This window comes from Leuciscus leuciscus, assembly GCF_965113295.1.
Source record: "Leuciscus leuciscus genome assembly, chromosome: 21".
In the NCBI taxonomy this organism is placed as follows: domain Eukaryota; kingdom Metazoa; phylum Chordata; class Actinopteri; order Cypriniformes; family Leuciscidae; genus Leuciscus; species Leuciscus leuciscus.
The window spans coordinates 34,805,602-34,826,282 of record NC_138745.1 but is presented as its reverse complement, the minus strand read 5'-3'; the positions used below and the strand labels follow the sequence as shown (position 1 = coordinate 34,826,282).

General features: G+C 38.5%; 1 protein-coding gene across 1 annotated transcript in view; it reads left to right on the top strand.

Moving 5' to 3' along the window:
* The window catches only part of pax2b (paired box 2b), a 35,453-nt gene that overhangs the window by 3,277 nt on the left and 11,495 nt on the right, over positions 1–20,681 (top strand). Inside the window, exons 4-5 of the mRNA XM_082151970.1 lie at positions 3,123–3,202; positions 4,494–4,613. Of these exons, the coding sequence (XP_082008096.1) occupies positions 3,123–3,202; positions 4,494–4,613 (200 nt within the window). The remainder of the gene's footprint in view (positions 1–3,122; positions 3,203–4,493; positions 4,614–20,681) is intronic.

Here is a 20,681-nt window from a genome sequence, read left to right as displayed (position 1 = left end):
GCTTGTGTTCTGTCCCGATACTGATCCTACCGAAAGCGCACGAGCGGTTGCTATGGTTACCAGGTGAACGCGACATCGCGAGCGCTTGTTTAGCGCACCTTGACTAACTAGTAATCATGGTTTTAAGTATTTAAATAAATAAATAAATAAATAAAAAACGCAAACGTTTGAAACGCACCTATATTGAAGTGAAAAACGAATTTAACATTTAGGCTAACACCCCTCAACGTATTGATGTAAAAAAAAAAATAATAAAAAAATAAAGGGAAGAGAAAGAAAAACATACCATACCATAACAGAATAAACTGTAATAGAGCAGCCTTTTCTCTTGTATACCCAGTTTGATCAGCATTCACTGAGGGGGGAAAAGTGTTATTTTAATATAAATTACATTTCCACAACGTTTATTTTAATTGGCATGCTGCAAAATTCCTGGATGTTTCAACTCATGTTTGGGTCAAATAAGGACTAACACAATCATTTAAAATAATGGTAAAATATTTAAACCAATGGTTGGGTTTGTCCACATTTTACCCAAACAGGCGTTGAAACAACTCAGCATTTTTTAATTTTTAATTTTAATTTTTTTAGGGTGAAGTAATTTTGAAATAAACAGTTCTGTATTTCGTTATAGTAGTTTTGGTTAATATTAGGCTGTTTGCTGGCAGTAAAGGGGTTTGTTATGTGTCTTTGCCGGTGGTCTTGGATGTAATTCAACACTTTGCTCCAAACTACCTCAACAATGACAGACTGAAGGTCTCAAATCTCATCTGACCGAGTGAAAACCGATCAATGAACGGTGATCAGACCTGGAAAAAGAGACACAGAGCACTCGATTAGAGTTCATGCCGTCATTTATCGGTCCTTTCTATTTTCCAAAGAAGAAGACAGTCATTTGGAAATAACTTTTCATCAGTTTTCATTCACAAAACCCAGTTAAGAGACTAAATATATGGGCTAAAGGGTGTATGCTCATGCTTACATAATTAATAATCTAGAAAATAAATTCTTAATGACAACATTTTTAATACTGCTATGAGTGAAAATGTTCAAAATAACTTTAACAGTTTTTTTGTCCAACTGGAATGATGATCGATAACGTCCACCAAGGCTACAATATGGGAAATCTGCAGTTTGAATAATCCATAATCCAATATGATTCTATTTACATCCTTAAATTGGTGTTTTAGGGTGGTATGTTAGACCTGTGTGGAAAATCAAAAGGGTAAAAAGAAGCAGTGAGGCGCTGAACTTTGGTTAAGATTCACTCTTCCATAAAACCAGACTCTGCATTACATTTTAATGAGTCGATGGCAAAGAATAGAGCGCCTCACACAACAGAAGAGAAGGCTGGAAAAAAAATTCATTTCATGCCTCATGGTCACCTAAAAAGGGCCATTTGAATGTCTTTTGACATGAACTTGTGAGATAAATGCAAAATGTACGTTAATGTAATTACTGAAGCCCTTAAACGTCTCTAAAATCTAATTGAATTCAGTCTGGATATTTTTGTTCTTTGTTTATGAGGAAAATTAAAATATGAATGCGAGCAAATGCGACTCCTTTTAAAGGAACTTTGATGAAACACAATTTATTCCATCTTTATGTCTGTTTTTATTTAACAGTATATATGTTGATATACTCATGCATGACTGTCTGGATCACTGAATCTCAGTCCGTTCATAGATCATTTGGGATTTTGGATTCAAGTCAGTTCTTCAAAAGCTTGCAACTTGCAAAGAAAGAGTTTGTCGGCGTGCAAGAAGAGAATCAGCTTCACCCGTAACCTTTTGTGCCTTTTTTTATTTATTGCTTTATTCATTAAAGCAAAATGTTGCATGAAAGTAAAAAGCAGTGTGTGTGCAAACCGAGAGCGAAGCCTGTTGACAGTGAGAAGATGTTCAGACTCCAAACACTTTTCTTTAACATACATTATTAAGTGTTACAGAGTTCCTGTTGTACTAAAGTGTCTCGACAGCCAACAAGTGACAGCCGGACTTATAAAAACCTCCTCGACGGCACTCAATATTATCGATTCACATGTAAAGCATTTTTAATATTTCTTAAGAGGATTTTCAGACACAACCCAGACATTAATTCACTCTTCCAAATGACTTATTCAATAACAGAAACACAGATTCTGGATAAAGTCTGCAGATTTATTCTCCCCAGGCCATGCAAGGGGGTCAAACAATGGGTTTAAAGAGAGAAATGAAATATAATATCGATATGTTGTCACTGCGTGTTCGTTCCTTTCTCTCTCGCTCTCTATTTCAAAGCCCCGAGGACACGTCCTAAAGCTGGTGTTTATGTCTGCAGATATCAATATTAGCAGCACACTCATTTTAATGGAAATATATATATGATCTTTGAATGGTATCCGCGGTCACAATGTATATTCTAAATATTTTTACAATCAATAATCTTCATGGGGCATGAAATGAAAGCTGTGGCACAGGAAAAGCGTGGTGTTTGCATGTACAGTATGTCTGCTGAAACAGAAGCAGTGCCAACGGTGATGAATAGATCTAAAGTTTACAAATGAGCATGACAGCGGGTCCTTTCCCCAAAGTGCCGTTCAGATTAACAGAATCAAATGCTGGCGTAAGCTTGTACACCGCACTGAGCAACTATTGCTTTCCTGTCACATGTAATTTATAGCTTTCCATTTGCATCCCGGCACCCATGTGGCTAATTCCGAACTTTTTATCCCAGAGTCTAGATCAATAGAACCTCATCCACACTAGAACCAAGCCTGAGGCTTTCCTCGGGACCCAAACGCACACCGAGAGAGCGCCGTAAGGACGATTATCGAGGTGAATTGTTGTGATTTCATGCTTTGTTTGCGAGATCACTCAAGGCAAAAGAGCTCAGAGAGCTTTCGGCTATATCTCACCTTAAAGCTACAGCGAGTCTGCTTCTTCTCGCTCGGGTAAACAGGATCTGAACGACTGCGGTTATCCGTTCTGTCAGATCCCCCCTGCTCTGAGATATATAAAGTAAATCTGAGATTATCAGAGAGAGACAGACAGACTGAGAGAGAGAGAGAGAGAGAGAGAGAGACACTCACTGCATTGGCTCTGGAGATCCCTGTGAGTAAATGTACTGTGTTTACTGTGCAGGATCATTCGGACGAAGGTTCAGCAACCGTTTCACCCCTCGCCAGATGGGACGTCTCTTTCCACCCCAGGACACACTATAGGTAAGATCACATCATTAACTCCAGGGGCCATTTCTGGACCTTTCTGGACAAGGTCATCCCTCCAAATCAAATCAAGGGCCAAACCGTTCTGCTCAGAGATGGATATTACCTGCAACTGGAGAAAAAAGGAAAAAAGTCTGATGCCCTCTCATTTTTTTCCTATACTATTTTTTCCCTATACTTACTACTAAGTTTGAAAATACTGACACACACTAATCTTTTATTCATTATAAATCATATCTGAATCATATACAGTGGTGTGCGAAAGTCTGAGACCGCAGTGAAATCCAAATACTACTTTAAACCTGCGAATGCAAAGGACGTTTTTAAGCCTTTCTGACAATAAATAGGTAATTGCTGTTCTTTTGAACTTTCTATTCATCAAATAAAATATTAACAATATTAATAAAAAATAATATAGATTTTATTATATATAATAAAAAATACAAATATGAGGCAACACAACTGTTTTCAACATTGATAACAATCAGAAATATTTCTTGAGCATCAAATCATCATATTATAATGATTTCTGAAGGATCATGTGACACTGAAGACTGGAGTAATGATGCTGAACATTCAGCTTTGATCACAGGAATACATTACATATTAACATATATTAAAATAGAAAACAGCTCTTTTAAATTGTAATATTATTGCACAATATCGGTGCAGCCTCGGTGAGCAGAAGAGACTTCTTTTAAAAACATGAAATCTTAATGACCACAAACCTTTGAACAGTATATACATATAGAATTTTCTATATTGATTTCTAATAGTCTTTGTTTAAAACAGTATGAAATATATACTGTTTTTCTAAGCTATTTTCTTTACATATCTTGTAGATTTAATGTCTAAAAAAATTGCTTATGGTTGCAAACCAATACCTCCTAAACACATATCCAGACTTGCCTTTAGACTAAATGACATTATATAAATAAATATGAAAGATTCTGCACTATTTTAGGTGTCAAATGCACGTAAATTGATCATGTGACAGACGGTCAAACTTCCTTGCTTCCATTCAAGATCTTAAGATGATCATCAGGTTTAGTTGCTGCTGCTATTAATGCAAAATATGAGCTTCATGTTCACTTTTACACTTAAATTGTCATGTTTTTAGTGTCATTTGTAACAAAAAAAGTGCAATAATTTAGAAAACATTTTCTCTAGTGGTCTCAAACTTTTGAAGTGAAACGGTGTATCTTGGAAAGAGTGAGAGATGCTATAAACCTGTTTGTCCTGTAATCCGACTCTGATGTTCTCCACATCTCTCTCTCTCTCTCTCTAGTCTCCAGTACAGCGTCTCCTCCTGTCTCCAGTTCTTCCATTGACCCCGTGGGCTCCTACTCCATCAACGGCATTCTGGGAATCCCTCGCTCCAATGGAGAAAAGAGGAAAAGAGATGCTGGTGAGTCTGCGGTTTCTGCTTTTTTGGGGGGAGGATGTGCACAGTATTTCTGAAGCCATGCAGGGCTGCAAACAGCATAATTACAACTTTAATTAACAACAACAATAATAAAAACAATAATAATGTTAAATGTATACATTCATAATTATTCAAATATTTTTTCTTGTTTGCTTTTTTCTACATTTATTATTATCATTATTATTATTGGGAAGAGAAGTACCTGTATCTGATGACTCGCACTGTCCATGTGCTTTTGAATTATGCATTCACAGTCAGTTTTGGTGTTTATATTTGGCATACAATATTCTGAGCAGACTTCTCTCGGATGTGTAATGATTGGGTGCAGATGTGGTCATGTGACCCTCACAGGTCATGTGACACCCCCGTTATTAATCTGCACTGCAGTGATTAAGAGAGCTTCAGTAATTACATGTCAAGATGATGTAGCCAACTAACACACTCAGTCAAACAAGAGCGACAGTCTTCAGAGGACGTTTAGCTCAACGACCTCTTTCTCTACGACACTTCCTTCACTATCGCCATGTCTGCAGCTTCTGACACACAAGCACTGATCTACAGTCAGCCTGACATGCAAGGCAACCAACAGTTTGTTTCGTTTTATGGTGAAGAAATTAAATGCTTTTATATAAAATACACTTTCTAATATACTACTGTTCAAACATTCAGCAAACTTTCTATTCACCAAAAAATCCTGAAAACAAAATGTATCACGACTGTTTTCAACATTGATAACAATAATCAGAAATATTTCTTGAGCAGCAAATCATAATATTATACTGATTTCTGAAGGATCACGTGACCCTGAAGACTGGAGTAATGATGCTGAACATTCAGCTTTGATCACAGGAATAAATTACACTTTTAAACATATTCACATAGAAACCCGTTATTTTGAATTGTAATAATATTTCACAATATCACTACTGTATTTTTGATCAGAGAAATTCAGCCTTGGTGAGCAGAAGAGACTTCTTTAAAAAAACTTACCAATCCCAAAGTTTTGAACAGTAGTGTATATATAAAATGTTTTCTATAATATTTTAGAATATATATTGTTTTCTCCAAAAACACAGATGAACTGCTAAACATCTTTGTGCCCTTACATACAGAAGTAGTGTACAGTTCACAGATTAGCAGTTGTGTGTGCAAGCGTACAGTGTGTGAGACTCAGATCATCACCTCTCCTCGAGATAATGTTGTGTGTGTTTCTCTGTCTCCTGACTTTGACGTCACAGCTCTCAGTCTCCACTAGCGAGGGTTTCGGCTGCTGTGTTCATTCTTGCGGTTGTGATGACGTCATTTTCCTGTGGCTAAAGAGAGATTATTTATGGCATAAATTACTGTAGCAATATGTGATTACCTAAAAAGCAACGCAAAGATAGCAGCATGCAGGTGTGTGTGTGTGCCAGCCGTGCAACTCGACACGTAAGTGATGCGGTGTGTTTGGCGTCCGGAGTCCACGTGATCCGCTCATAGAGAGAGTCGTTCGTGTGGTTAGAGCGCGTTACACACAGTCGTTGTGTTGCATTGGGGTTCATTGGTTTTCTTGCCGTCAGACGCTGCAAGGGCGCAGGGTCGACATCAGCGGCGGCAGGAATGATGGGAGACTTCAGATCTGTGTGTGTGTGTGTGTGTGTGTGTGTGTGTGTCTATAAGATGATTGACTGTTTTGGGGGTTGTTCTCAGGCCCAAATGATCCTCTTGATGTGTGGCCATTTTCTTGATTTAAGCGCTGGGGATGAAGAGGTGGAGGAGAGAGAAAGAGAAAGAGAGGAGGAGGGCAGTGTGTGTTATGTATAACTTCACAAACGGTCACACACACACACACACACACACACACGCACACAAGCACACATTGCTCATGGACTGTAGACACCTGGAATCCAGAATAGGTGTATTTTATCTTTGCCAGACAAACCTGCAGCCACACACACACACACACACACACACACACACACACACACACACACACACACACACACACACACACACACACACACACACACACACACGCACACACAGTTGCCTGCTAACTATGCTTTTAAAACAATGCCTTCCCTGTAGCAAAATCTAGTAAATATAGAATCTAAAATCACATAATACACTGGGGAAAAATAATTTTTCAAAGTTGTAAACAAAACAAACATTATTGGTGTACAAAAAAATAATAAAAAAATACTATTTCTACTTCACAATTTCATGTTTAATTTAATGTGTTACTTGCGGTTTCTTTGTAATTACTTGTGAAATTTACTAGCAAATTTTTTCTACGTCAAATTTCTTAGTGTAAAAATCTTTTCAGAATTGTTTCTACACTATTTTGTTTTCAGTGTACTTGGAAAGATAATGCTGCATTTTTAAAGTCAACATACATTGCTGTTTCCAAATACACTGAAACACATCACATTATGGAAGTCAAATAAGTAAATAATTACAGAAACGTCAAGTAACATTGCATTGAGCTTGGAACTATGGAGTAGAAAAACTGAAATAGTATTTACTTGCAAAACAATAATCTTTGTTTTATTTACAACTTTGAAATTATTATGTTTTTTCAGTGCATTTTACTTCAATAATGTGATAACATGCATGAATGTGCATTAAGAAACTAAAGTGGATTTTGATTTCACTGGGTGCTTTGAACAGTTTCTTAAAACACCACACAAACACAAACAACTATCTCACTACACAGTGAGATTTTAAACGGCGAGCTGTCAGATGCAACATAACAGATCTATAGTGGTATAAGGAGTGTGTTTTCTGTGTGGTATAAGGAGTGTGTTTTCTGTGTGGTATAAGGAGTGTGTTTTCTGTGTGGTATAAGGAGTGTGTTTTCTGTGTGGTATAAGGAGTGTGTTTTCTGTGTGGTATAAGGAGTGTGTTTTCTGTGTGGTGGTACGCATGCCAAGAGAGGCCAGCAGTGTATGCAGTTCCTCCAGTGCGCTCGGGTCCGCAGCGGCCTCAGACGAGCCCATTACGAGCCCAGCAGAGAGATAATGTGCTGTGACACGCGTTATGTACACGGCGGAGCTGAGAGAGCACAGGTGTCACACCAGCCATTAATCTGACAGCGCTACTGTATTACTGCAAATTAAAAGTAGCACGATACAGAGAGAGAGAGAGAGAGAGAGAGAGAGAGAGAGCGCTAGTATCCACACGGACCCTGGCTGTCTGAGCTACGAAGCTGCAAGTGACATTTAAGAGAATTTGCAATTCCGCCGAGAAAAGCTATTACGGCACAAATTAACATCTAACATCCACACATCCCAGAACCCCCCCTCCACAGCTGTCTCATAAGAGCACACCATTAAAAAGATGAGAGCAGTTTCACGCCGGCCAACCCAAGACACCACTGATGCTTAAATTGGGCTCGCGTTTTAACATTAACCTGATTGTCTTGTGTTTATGCTGGGAAATGCATGTTTAATTTTTAGCTGTAAAATTCCACTTCACAATGATTATTGTCATGAACATGATGGCATGGATTTCAAATACTGTAATCGTGAGGCTGGAGAATCCTACAAATGAGATATTAACAAATAAACAGAAGAACTATAAAACGTAATGCATTATAATCATGTCCTTCAATCGCCACACTTTTATTGTTGTAACAATAACTGTGAAAACACCATGGTAAACTTGGTTATAGACACATGCACTACAATTTTCCGCAATATTATTATTAATGTTATTTCCAAAATGTCAAGTCAAGTCAAGTCAAGTTTATTTGTATAGCGCTTTTCACAATACAGATTGCATCAAAGCAGCTTCACAGTATTAAATTAAAATAATACAACAAAGTTTGTTTCAAGAGGAATTTATTGATTGATAAAATTAAATTAGATATCCCCAAAATATCCCCAACTGAGCAAGCCAAAGGCAACAGTGGCAAGGAACCGAAAAACTCCATCAAGTGACCTAATGGTGTCCTAAAACTCCATCAGGTGCCTTAATGGAGAAAAAAAACCTTGGGAGAACCCAGGCTCAGTCGGGGGCCAGTTCTCCTCTGGCATTGGATAGAGGCCGGATTGTAGTTTGAACTGTAGGATTATATGAATGCCTGGCTGAAGAGATGCGACTTTAATCTAGTTTTAAACTGGGAGAGCGAGTCTGAGCAACGAACAGTATCAGGAAGACTATTCCAGAGTTTTGGAGCCAAATGTGAAAATGCTCTCCCTCCCTTGGTGGTTCTGGATATCCTAGGTATGACCAAAAGCCTTGAATTTAGTGATCTCAAAGAGCGCGATGGATTATAGGGCGATAGAAGATCCGTTAAATAGACTGGAGCTAAGCCGTTTAGGGCTTTATAAGTCAGTAGCAATACCTTGTAATTAATACGGAACTTTATAGGTAACCAATGCAGTGATGATAAAATCGGTGTTATATGATCATATTTTCTTGATCTCGTAAGAACTCTAGCGGCGGCATTTTGGACTAACTGTAGCTTGTTTATTGAGGATGCAGGACAACCAGCTAATAAAGCATTACAGTAATCCAGTCTCGAGGTCATGAATGCATGAACTAACTTTTCTGCATCAGAAACTGATAGCATATTACGTAGCTTAGCAATGTTTCTAAGGTGGAAAAAGGCTGTTTTTGTAACATAAGAAATATGATTTTCAAAAGACAGGTTGCAATCGAGTATAACACCCAGGTCTTTTACTGTAGAGGATAAAGTAACAGGACATCCTATGATGTTAAAGTTGTATTGTGCGAGGTTTTGTGGGCGGTTTTTTGAACCGATAAGTATTACCTCTGTCTTGTCTGGATTTAATAAAAGAAAATTACGTGTCATCCAATCTTTTATATCTTTAACACACTCTGTCAATTTGGAAAATGTAGCGTTTTCATCCGGCCGTGATGAAATATATATTTGAGTGTCATCAGCATAACAATGGAAACTAATTCCATGTTTCCTTATAATATTTCCAAGTGGCATCATATATATTGAAAATAACAGAGGGCCTAATACAGATCCCTGCGGCACTCCATAGTTTACTGGAGTTATGATCGATTTTTCTCCATTTAAATAGACAAAATGGTAGCGGTCAGATAGGTATGATTTGAACCAGCTTAGTGCTTGTCCTTGAACACCAGTATAATTTTGTAGTCGATCTAAGAGTATTGTGTGATCTATAGTATCGAACGCAGCACTAAGATCAAGTAAAACTAGTATTGAGATACAGCCTTGGTCAGAAGCTAAAAGTAAATCATTTGTGATTTTAACGAGCGCAGTTTCAGTGCTATGATGCGGTCTGAATCCAGACTGAAACTTTTCATAGATATCATTTTGTTGCAAGAAAGAGCCCAGTTGAGCGGACACCACTTTTTCTAATATTTTAGACATAAATGGAAGATTTGAAATGGGTCTATAATTTGCTAGATTATTATGATCTAATTGTGGTTTCTTAATGAGAGGTTTTATAACTGCCAGTTTAAATGTTCTTGGAACATGACCTAAAGATAAAGACGAGTTAATAATATTGAGGAGAGGCTCTTCCACTACAGATAACACTTCTTTCAGTAGTTTAGTTGGTATAGGATCTAATAAACATGTTGTTGTTTTAGATGAAGTGATAAGTTTATTTAACTCTTTTTGTTCTATAGTTGTAAAGCACTGTAATTGTTCTTTCGGGGTGATAATTGAAGCTGAATTGTAAGGCGCGATTGAAGATTGAACGTTTATAATTGTGGTTCTGATGCTTTCTATTTTCTCAGTGAAGAAGTTCATGAAATCATTACTACTGAACTGTAACGGGATATTTTGTTCGGGTGACGTCTGTTTATTTGTTAGTCTAGCCACGGTGTTAAATAGAAACCTTGGATTGTTTTGGTTGTTTTCTATTAGTTTGCGGAGGTGCTCAGCCCTGGCCGCTTTTAGGGCCTTTTTATAACGTGACATACTGTCTTTCCACGCGATTCTAAAGACCTCTAAATTAGTTTGTTTCCATTTACGCTCTAAAATACGGGTTTCTCTCTTTAAAACATGCGTAGTATTGTTATACCATGGTGCTTTATTTTTCTCTCTGACCTTTTTTAATTTAATAGGTGCAACCACATCCAATGTTCTAGAGAGAATGGTGCTCATAGTGCTAGTTAGTTCTTCTAGTTCATCTGTTTGTTTGGGTTCAGGCAGCAGCTGAGACAGATTAGATAAGCAATTTGAGAAATTATCTATGGTGGATGGGAGGATTGTTCTGCCTGGTTGATAACGCGACGCCGCATGACATATTACAGCAGTACGTAATATGCAAGTTACCATGTAGTGATCAGTGACTTCATCACTTTGTGGAATGATATCTATATCGGTTGGATCGGTTCCGTGTGATATAATTAAATCGAGTGTATGATTAAGACGATGAGTTGGTCCGGTGACGTTTTGCTTGACCCCAAATGAATTTAATAAATCTGTAAACGCAGCTCCTAACGCATCATTTGGATTATCTACGTGTATGTTAAAATCTCCAACAATTAATGCTTTATCGACATTGACTAATAGGTCTGAGAGAAAATCTGCAAACTCTTTTAGGAAATCAGCGTAAGGCCCTGGCGGTCTATATACGGTAGCCAAGGCTAGAGATAATAGGGATGTTTTTCTAACATCTAAGAGCGTAACATTTAGTACAAGTACTTCAAATGAAATAAACTTATAACCCGTTTTCTGAGTAACATTTAGAATATCTTTATAAATGGTTGCAACACCTCCGCCACGGCCAATCAGACGGGGCTCATGCTTATAACAGTATCCAGGAGGAGTAGACTCATTAATACCGAAATAATCATTTGGTTTAAGCCAGGTTTCAGTAAGGCAAAGTACATCGAAGCTATTATCTGTGACTATTTCATTTACAATAACTGCCTTAGGTGTGAGTGATCTAATGTTTAGAAGACCTAGCTTTAGAAATAGTTTTTGTTTACTAATAGCAACATTTTCTGTTTTAATAACAATTAGATTTTTCCTAGATCCTGCATTAGATTTATTATTTGATCTCACTAAACGAGGAATAGACACGGTTTCTATGCAATGTTCTACACTAGTATTTATATCAGTTGAATTGGTGCAGCAGAGACTATGATTTGGACTTTTGGTTAAAATGTGCTCTTTTTAATCCGTATTATCTATTTTTCTAAGTGTATATTAGTTTTATTTTTCGACATACTATAATATGTACAATAATACATATTTTATTTTTATACATACTACACTAAATGTATTTGATGCAACGTGACAAAACCAGAACATTCCTGTTATTACCAAAAAATCTCTCTACTGTGCATTATAACAGGGGAGGTACAATTCACATACTATACTAACTATCTATTACCTAAATAGTATGCAAGATGAAAAGCCCCAATTATAGTACACTGAAAACAGCATGCTAAAGGATCTGGATCATACAACCTTTCCGGTGGATTTTCAAAGAGTGCACAGTTACATGTTTTTTAGGCAAGTTTTGCCATCAGTGAAGAAGAAGAAAACTTTCTTTTTCAGGAATAAACTTGAGGCTGAAACTTAGAGGGCATGTAATACGAGATGCTTACATGCGAATGCAAACGGTACATGAAAGTGTCTTTATCCCTGCATACATTCTTTTTACACAGCCAAAATATGGGAAATACATACTTCAAGTCTATAAGTATGCAAATTGGTACCAGCCCTAGTTTGCTTTTATACATTGTAAAAAAATTAAATGTACAATGTAAAAAGTCATCTCAAATTCAAATTACATTAACCCGACTTAAAAAAATGAGTTGAATCTTGCTTAACTTATTTTGATGAGTTAAAGCAATGTAAAAACATATGTTGTCATAACTTTTTGATCACATCATTTTAATAATAAACAGTTTTGGTACTGTGTTGGTTCTGCGCTTGAAAAGTCATGTCAAATTTGTGTCCTAAAGCGAGACGAATGGAAATCTCTAGTGCAGACCCAGTATTTCTCTCTCTTTCCCATGGGGTCAGGCCCTGTGGGTGTGAATCCTGCGGTGTTATGGAGTTCTTATCTGCTCTGATAGAGCGGCTCCCTCGTTACCTCAGTCTTAATACTGACTCACGTCAGAAGGAATCCGCTCCACTCAGTTTCAGATCAATACCACAGCAGCAGGACAGCACACATCGCAACTGTGCAGCAGCGCCTCTAAGCCTCCAGGTGAACGCATTACATAAGCACCAATGGGGGAAAACAGTCTCAGTTTGTGACAGAAGCAAGAAAGTCCAATGCACACTTTACTTTGGTAACCTAATAGACAGAAGAAAGTGGAGAGAGTAAAGCAATAGTAAATTGCTTAGTAAAAAAACTCACCCATTGCATGTTTTATGGCAATATATCGCCATAATCGAGACTGAGCTCAAGTATCTTAAAGGGGTGGTTGATTATGATTTCACTTTTTTAACTTTAGTTAGTGTGTAATGTTGCTGTTTGAGCATAAATAAAATCTGCAAAGTTACAATGCTTAAAGTTCAAAGCAAAGGGAGATATTTGCTTTTAAAGAAATAGCTTTTTAAGGACTACAACAAACGGCTGGTAGAGACTACAAGAGCTTCCTTCCGCGTTAGTGACATCACAGACCCTAACATTTACATAAGCCTCGCCCCCGGGAACGTGATTTATAGATTATCAAGACAGAATATGCCTATCAATGACTAGAAGATAACTAAACATGAGCAACATAAATTCATCAACTAACCATTCAGAGATGTTGTCTACATGTTGTCACTTCTTCTTGAGTCCCTCCATCTTTGTCTGACTCCGGTTTGAACATAAAAGGCTAAAAGTTTTTGAAATGTTTAGTACATGTGTGTGTGAGGTAAAAGGACACAAGCTGTTGAAGCTCCGCCCCCTGTGCCGGGAGCAGCAGCTCATTTGCATTTAAAGGGACAGACATAAAAACGGTGCGATTTTGCTCACCCTTAGAGTGACAACTTTAACATGAAATATAAAAATATCTGTGGGGTATTTTGAGCTAAAACTTCACATACACACTCTGGGGACATCAGAGACTTATTTTACATCTGAAAAGGGCATTATACCACCCCTTTAAAAGTAGTCAATATGACATGCATGCTATATTAAAATGATTCTAAACTCACATTAAATATCATTTGCACTTCTGCATATGTGGACAAACTAGATTTGAAATATATTTACAGAACTAAAACATCTCATTTTGCGCCCATATATTGATTCAGATCTTCAGATTCAGCTGTAATATAACGATGTTGGTTTCCTGGTCACAGTAAGAGTCACGTGTGGATAGAGTAGTTCATTTTCTCTAAGCAGTTGAAGCGTTACGTTCATTGCTCCTGCCAAACGCCACAGAAATGCAGAGCAGTAATGGGCGCACATGTGTGTGTTGCTCATCCAGTGAGTGGGAAGCTGTTGTCACAGGAGTAAATGTCAAATGCAGTTGTATTGATCAGGTTTGTGGCCCAGGCTCCCTAATGGCACCTAATTAATGACTTCATTTGCCCCTGCTCCCGATACAGCAAATACCCACTCCACCTCAAGGACCCCCATGGGAGCCGTCCAAACAGAGCGCCTGCTCAGAAACATGCAGCTTTAACAGGCTGAAGTGGGAAAAACACATGGCCAAGTCATCACTATTGCTATTGCTCATAGAACTGAAGTTGTGACTCTTGTGTTTTCCGTTAGTGAGAAACTATTAAAAAAAAATCCTGAACGCCTTAGCAACTGTCTTTGCAAACACCTGGAACCCTCTATAAACAAAATTAAATATTATAGAAACCATGAAGAACACCCTAGCAACAGTACAGCAATGCCCTAACAACCACCTAGATCACCCGGTCAATCATATACATAGCAATGCATCAACCACGAAATTCCTTAGCAATCAAATTGTAACATGTTAACATCCACCCAGAACACCCTACAAACAGCATAGCAACGGCCTAACAATCACCTAGATCACCTTATCAATCATATAGCAATGCATTGCCCACTAAATACCCTAGCAATCACATAACAATAGGTAAACAACCACCCAGAACACCATATAAACAACATAACAACACCCTAGCAACTATTCAGAACTCCCTAGCAACCGCATAACAACACCCTAACAACCGCCTAGATCCCCTAATCAATTGTATAGCAATGCATTGCCTACTAAATACCATAGCAATCACATAGCAACAGGTAAACAAACACCCAGAACACCCTACAAACAACATAACACCCTAGTAACTATTCATAACACCCTAGCAACAGCATAGCAACACCCTAACAACTCCCTAGATCACCCAATCAAGCAATGCATTGCCCACTAAATACCCTAGCAATCACATAGCAACAGGAAAACAACCACCAGAACACCCTACAAACAACATAACACCCTAGTAACTATTCATAACACCCTAGCAACAGCACAGCAACGCCTAACAATCACCTAGATCACCCAATCAATCACACAGCAATGCATTTTCTACAAAATACCCTAGCAACAACATAGCATCAGGTAAAAACTACCCTGAACACCCTACAAACCGCATAGCAATGCCTTAGCAGCTATTCAAAACACCCTAGCAACAGCACAGAAAAGCCCTAACAACCCCCTAGAACACACACTCAATTGTATAGCAATGCAATGTAACCAAATACCCTAGCAATCACATAGCAATGAGTTAACAACCACCCATAACACCCTAGAAATAGCATAATTATACCTCAGCAACTATTTAAAACACCATAGCAACAACATAGCAACGTACTAAAAACTACTCAGAACCCCTTAATAACCTAAACTTAATACCATTCATAAAATTGTAGCATTGTAGCTTCAGAAAAAAATCTACTGGGATACACACACACACACACACACACACACACACACACACACACACACACACACACACAGAGAGCAAGTGTCCAGTGTGTGTGTGTGTGTGTGTGTGCGTGTGCGTGTGTAAAACCGTGCTGTGCAGAAAGAAAAGGTCACCGTGACAAGCGCAGTGGTAATAACCAGCTGAAATGGTGCCATCAGACAGACATGATTGATCAATTGAATTCAGCGGCAGTGAAAAATGTGCGATCAAGAAGAGTATTACAGACACGATGAGCTGGGACAGGATACTCATCAAGACTTCATTCCAGCCTGAGCCTCTATCACTCCATCCATCCATCTATCCCTCTCTCTTTCGCCTTCATCCCCTCTGCATTTATCCCCTCATCTCTCTTCTCACTGATTCTTGAGGAAACCAGGCTATAAAGCAGAAAAAATGGATTTTTTATATAAAAACATGTTCAATGATATTTCCCCATTTGGGTGCAACCTTCTGTTTTTCTTTGCCTATGGCTCACAGGACTGCATTAAAATTAGACAAATTGTCAAAAAATACCAAACAACTTCTTTGTAAATTGTCTTTACAAAGAAAAGTAGGCAATAGTTGTGACAGATAATATAAAAAATAAATACACCGGCCACTTTATTAGGTACACCTGTTAACTGGTCAGCCAATCACATGGCAGCATGTAGACATGGTCAAGATGATCTGCTGAAGTTCAAACTGAGCATCAGAATGGGGAAGAAATGTGATTTAAGAGACTATGAACATGGCATGGTTGTTGGTGTCAGACGGGCTGGTCTGAGTATTTCAGAAACTACTGATCTACTGGGATTTACACGCACAATCATCTCTAGGGTTTACAGAGAATGGTCTGAAAAAAGAGAAAATATCCAGTGAGCGGAAATTCTGTGAGCGATGATGCCAGAGGAGAATGGCCAGACTGGTTCAGCTGATAGAAAGGCAGCAGTAACTCAAATAACCACACGTTACAAGAGGTCTGCAGAAGAGCATCTCTGAACACACAGCACGTCCAGCTTTGAAGCAAACGGCCTCCAGCAGCAGAAAACACACCGATGACGCTCCTGTCAGCTGAGAACAGAAAACTTGGCAACAACTCACACACGCTCACCAAAACTGGACCATAGAATATCGGAAAACCGTTGGTCTGATGAGTCTCAATTTCTGCTGCAACATTCAGATGTGTAAACAGCATGCAAGCATGAATCCGTCCTGCCTTGTTTGAACGGTTAAGTGCTGGTGTAATGATGTGAGGGATATTTTCTTGGCACACTTTGGGTCTCTTAGTACGAACTGAGCATCATTTAAACACCACAGTGGACCTGAGCACTGGCTACTTCCAGCAGGATAACGCACATCATGTCACAAAGCTCAAACCATCTCAAACTGGTTTCTTGAACATGATAGTAGCCGCGTTTCCATTACCCTTCAAATTGCGCAAATTGAAATTGCGAATTGAAAATACAGCCAATGGAAACACGTCAATTTCGCAAAAACTCCCATTTATCGCAAAAAAGTTTTTATGCTCGCATGAGGTGGTTTTTCAGGCGATTCGAAAAAGAAATATTTCGCAAAACTGCAATGGATTTTGCGCATTAACAGTCACCTGACGTAGACGACGCGGTGTGTTTGGACAGAATTCGAGACAGAGTTCTTTATTAAATTCATAAAAGACAAAAGAATTACAGGAATACTGGATCTAAGCCTCAAATAAATGCCACAATCAAGACCTCGAAGCAGATCTGAGGGAGAAATACCCAGAAACACCTCATATGTGCCGCTCACAAGTATAATAAGAGTCGTTCCTCACCATTAATGATTGGATAACACACATACATCTCCTTCCATTAATAATAATGGCCAGTGCAATGGCTGGGATATAGTACAAAAACCTACCAATGTCCGTTGCCATGGTTTTTGGAATTATTTTACTGATCGCGAGAGGAAAAAAGTTAATTTAGTCGCATAACATCGGTGAATGGAAACGGCGTCATTTCGCAATAGTTTTTTGTCGACATTTAGAAAAAAATCTCAAAAGTTTTGCACAAATCTGTAATGGAAACGCGGCAAGTGAGTTCACTAAACTCAAACGGCCTCCAGTCACCAGATCTCAGTCCAATAGAGCACTTTTGGGATGCGGTGGAACAATTATATTATTAAATAATACTTTTTCTCAGGTCATCTCTCTAACTCTTCATCCACTCTCTCTCTAAGTCGGGTCAATCAATACAGGCAGAGCGTGTCATACATCACGGTGCCTGTGGGCCGCACTGAGAACATAATATGCTGCGAATGCAGAGTGACAGATTTGTAAGGGAGACACGACTTTCCAGAGAAGGCGAGATGTGAAGATATTTAAAGGAGCTCTAAAGGGGGTTGGCAGGGTAAAAGAGAGAAGAGAAAGAGAGAGAGAGAGGAAGGTGTGAGAGAGTCTTTTACTCAGCACAAGGGTAATCAGGTCAGAGGAAAACCAAGAGAAAGTGCTGTGTTTGTGGAGCGTTGTTTAACCGGTAAAGAGATTGAACAATAACGGCTTCAGGTTTTCTTCAGGTGTGTGTTTGTCGGGTTCAGTGTACAGAGGTTTTGGGGAAATCAAATCAGCCTTACACACGCCTGGAGAAAACAGGAGCATCCAATGCTGTGCAATACAGATAATATATGATGTGTGAAATAAACAAAGATTTCCTCATGCAAAATAAATCAACTGGAATTGAGTTAAAGTATTTAATTTACTGGATTATAAGATTTATATCATGGAAAGAGTCCTGATACATACCTGGAAAATCATATAAATGATTTATATATTAAATAACCATGTAGTAATGCCTATTAATATATAATAAATGAACTAACTATTTTAGAAATGAAAGGTACTTAATCCCAGTTGATTTACTTGATGGACACAAACCATAATATCATATTATCCTTAACAAATCAATAACTCTGACATAAATGCACAAACAGCTTCATATTATGTCATGCTTGAGTTTTAACATTTATCTATTTCCCTTTTTATAGATTATGATCTAGAAATATTGTCCTATTTTAACTTTATATATATATATTAGAAATATTCCAGGTTAAAGGAACACTCCACCGTTTTTTGAAATAGGGCTTATTCACCTTCTTTCCTACATTCAGATAGGTGGGCAAATGCATTTTTGTCTCAGTGCATGCATTGTTTTAGTTTGACAGGGTTGGCGCTAGCTTAGCTTAGCATAATGAATGGAATCCTTTGTTGCCAGCTAGCATGTCCTGAGTAAAAGTGATACAGTGCCTTGCGAAAGTATTCGGCCCCCTTGAACTTTTCGACCTTTTGCCACATTTCAGGCTTCAAACATAAAGATATAAAACTGTAATTTTTTTTGAAGAATCAACAACAAGTGGGACACAATCATGAAGTGGAACGAATTTTTTTGGATATTTCAAACTTTTTTAACAAATAAAAAACTTAAAAATTGGGCGTGCAAAATTATTCAGCCTCTTTACTTTCAGTGCAGCAAACTCTCCAGAAGTTCAGTGAGGATCTCTGAATGATCCAATGTTGACCTAAATGACTAATGATGATAAATAGAATCCACCTGTGTGTAATCAAGTCTCCGTATAAATGCACCTGCTCTGTGATAGTCTCAGAGGTCTGTTTAAAGCACAGAGAGCATCATGAAGAACAAGGAACACACCAGGCAGGTCCGAGATACTGTTGTGGAGAAGTTTAAAGCCGGATTTGGATACAGAAAGATTTCCCAAGCTTTAAACATCCCAAGGAGCACTGTGCAAGCGATAATATTGAAATGGAAGGAGTATCAGACCACTGCAAATCTACCAAGACCTGGCCGTCCCTCTAAACTTTCAGCTCATACAAGGAGAAGACTGATCAGAGATGCAGCCAAGAGGCCCATGATCACTCTGGATGAACTGCAGAGATCTACAGCTGAGGTGGGAGACTCTGTCCATAGGACAACAATCAGTCGTATACTGCACAAGTCTGGCCTTTATGGAAGAGTGGCAAGAAGAAAGCCATTTCTTAAAGATATCCATAAAAAGTGTCGTTTGCCACCTGGGAGACACATCAAACATGTGGAAGAAGTTGCTCTGGTCAGATGAAACCAAAATCGAACTTTTTGGCAACAATGCAAAACGTTATGTTTGGCGTAAAAGCAACACAGCTCATCACCCTGAACACACCATCCCCACTGTCAAACATGGTGGTGGCAGCATCATGGTTTGGGCCTGCTTTTCTTCAGCAGGGACAGGGAAGATGGTTAAAATTGATGGGAAGATGGATGGAGCCAAAAACAGGACCATTCTGGAAGAAAACCTGATGGAGTCTGCAAAAGACCTGAGGCTGGGACGGAGATTTGTCTTCCAACAAGACAATGATCCAAAACATAAAGCAAAATCTACAATGGAATGGTTCACAAATAAACATATCCAGGTGTTAGAATGGCCAAGTCAAAGTCCAGACCTGAATCCAATCGAGAATCTGTGGAAAGAACTGAAAACTGCAGTTCACAAACGCCCTCCATCCAACCTCACTGAGCTCAAGCTGTTTTGCAAGGAGGAATGGGCAAAAATTTCAGTCTCTCGATGTGCAAAACTGATAGAGACATACCCCAAGCGACTTACAGATGTAACCGCAGCAAAAGGTGGCGCTACAAAGTATTAACTTAAGGGGGCTGAATAATTTTGCACGCCCAATTTTTCCGTTTTTTTATTTGTTAAAAAAGTTTGAAATATCCAATAAATTTCGTTCCACTTCATGATTGTGTCCCACTTGTTGTTGATTCTTCACAAAAAATTACAGTTTTATATCTTTATGTTTGAAGCCTGAAATGTGGCAAAAGGTCGAAAAGTTCAAGGGGGCCGAATACTTTCGCAAGGCACTGTATAAAAAAAAAAAAACCCACCTAATTACTTCTTGTGGCCTGCGTATTCACAAGTACAAATAGCGATGCAGATTAACACTAGGCGATTTCCTATGCAGATTTTGACTTGGGACTATATTAGTGGGAAGCACAGGCGAAGCACTGCTACTTGGGCGCAGAGATATCACGCCCAAGTAGCAGTGCTTCGCCTGTGCTTCCCCCTAATATAGTCCTTAATATTTAAGTCAATATCTGCCTAGGAAATCGCCTAGTGTTAATCTGCATCGCTATTTGTGCTTGTTGTGAATACGCAGGCCACAAGAAGTAATTAGGTAGGGTTTTTATTTTATTTTTATATCA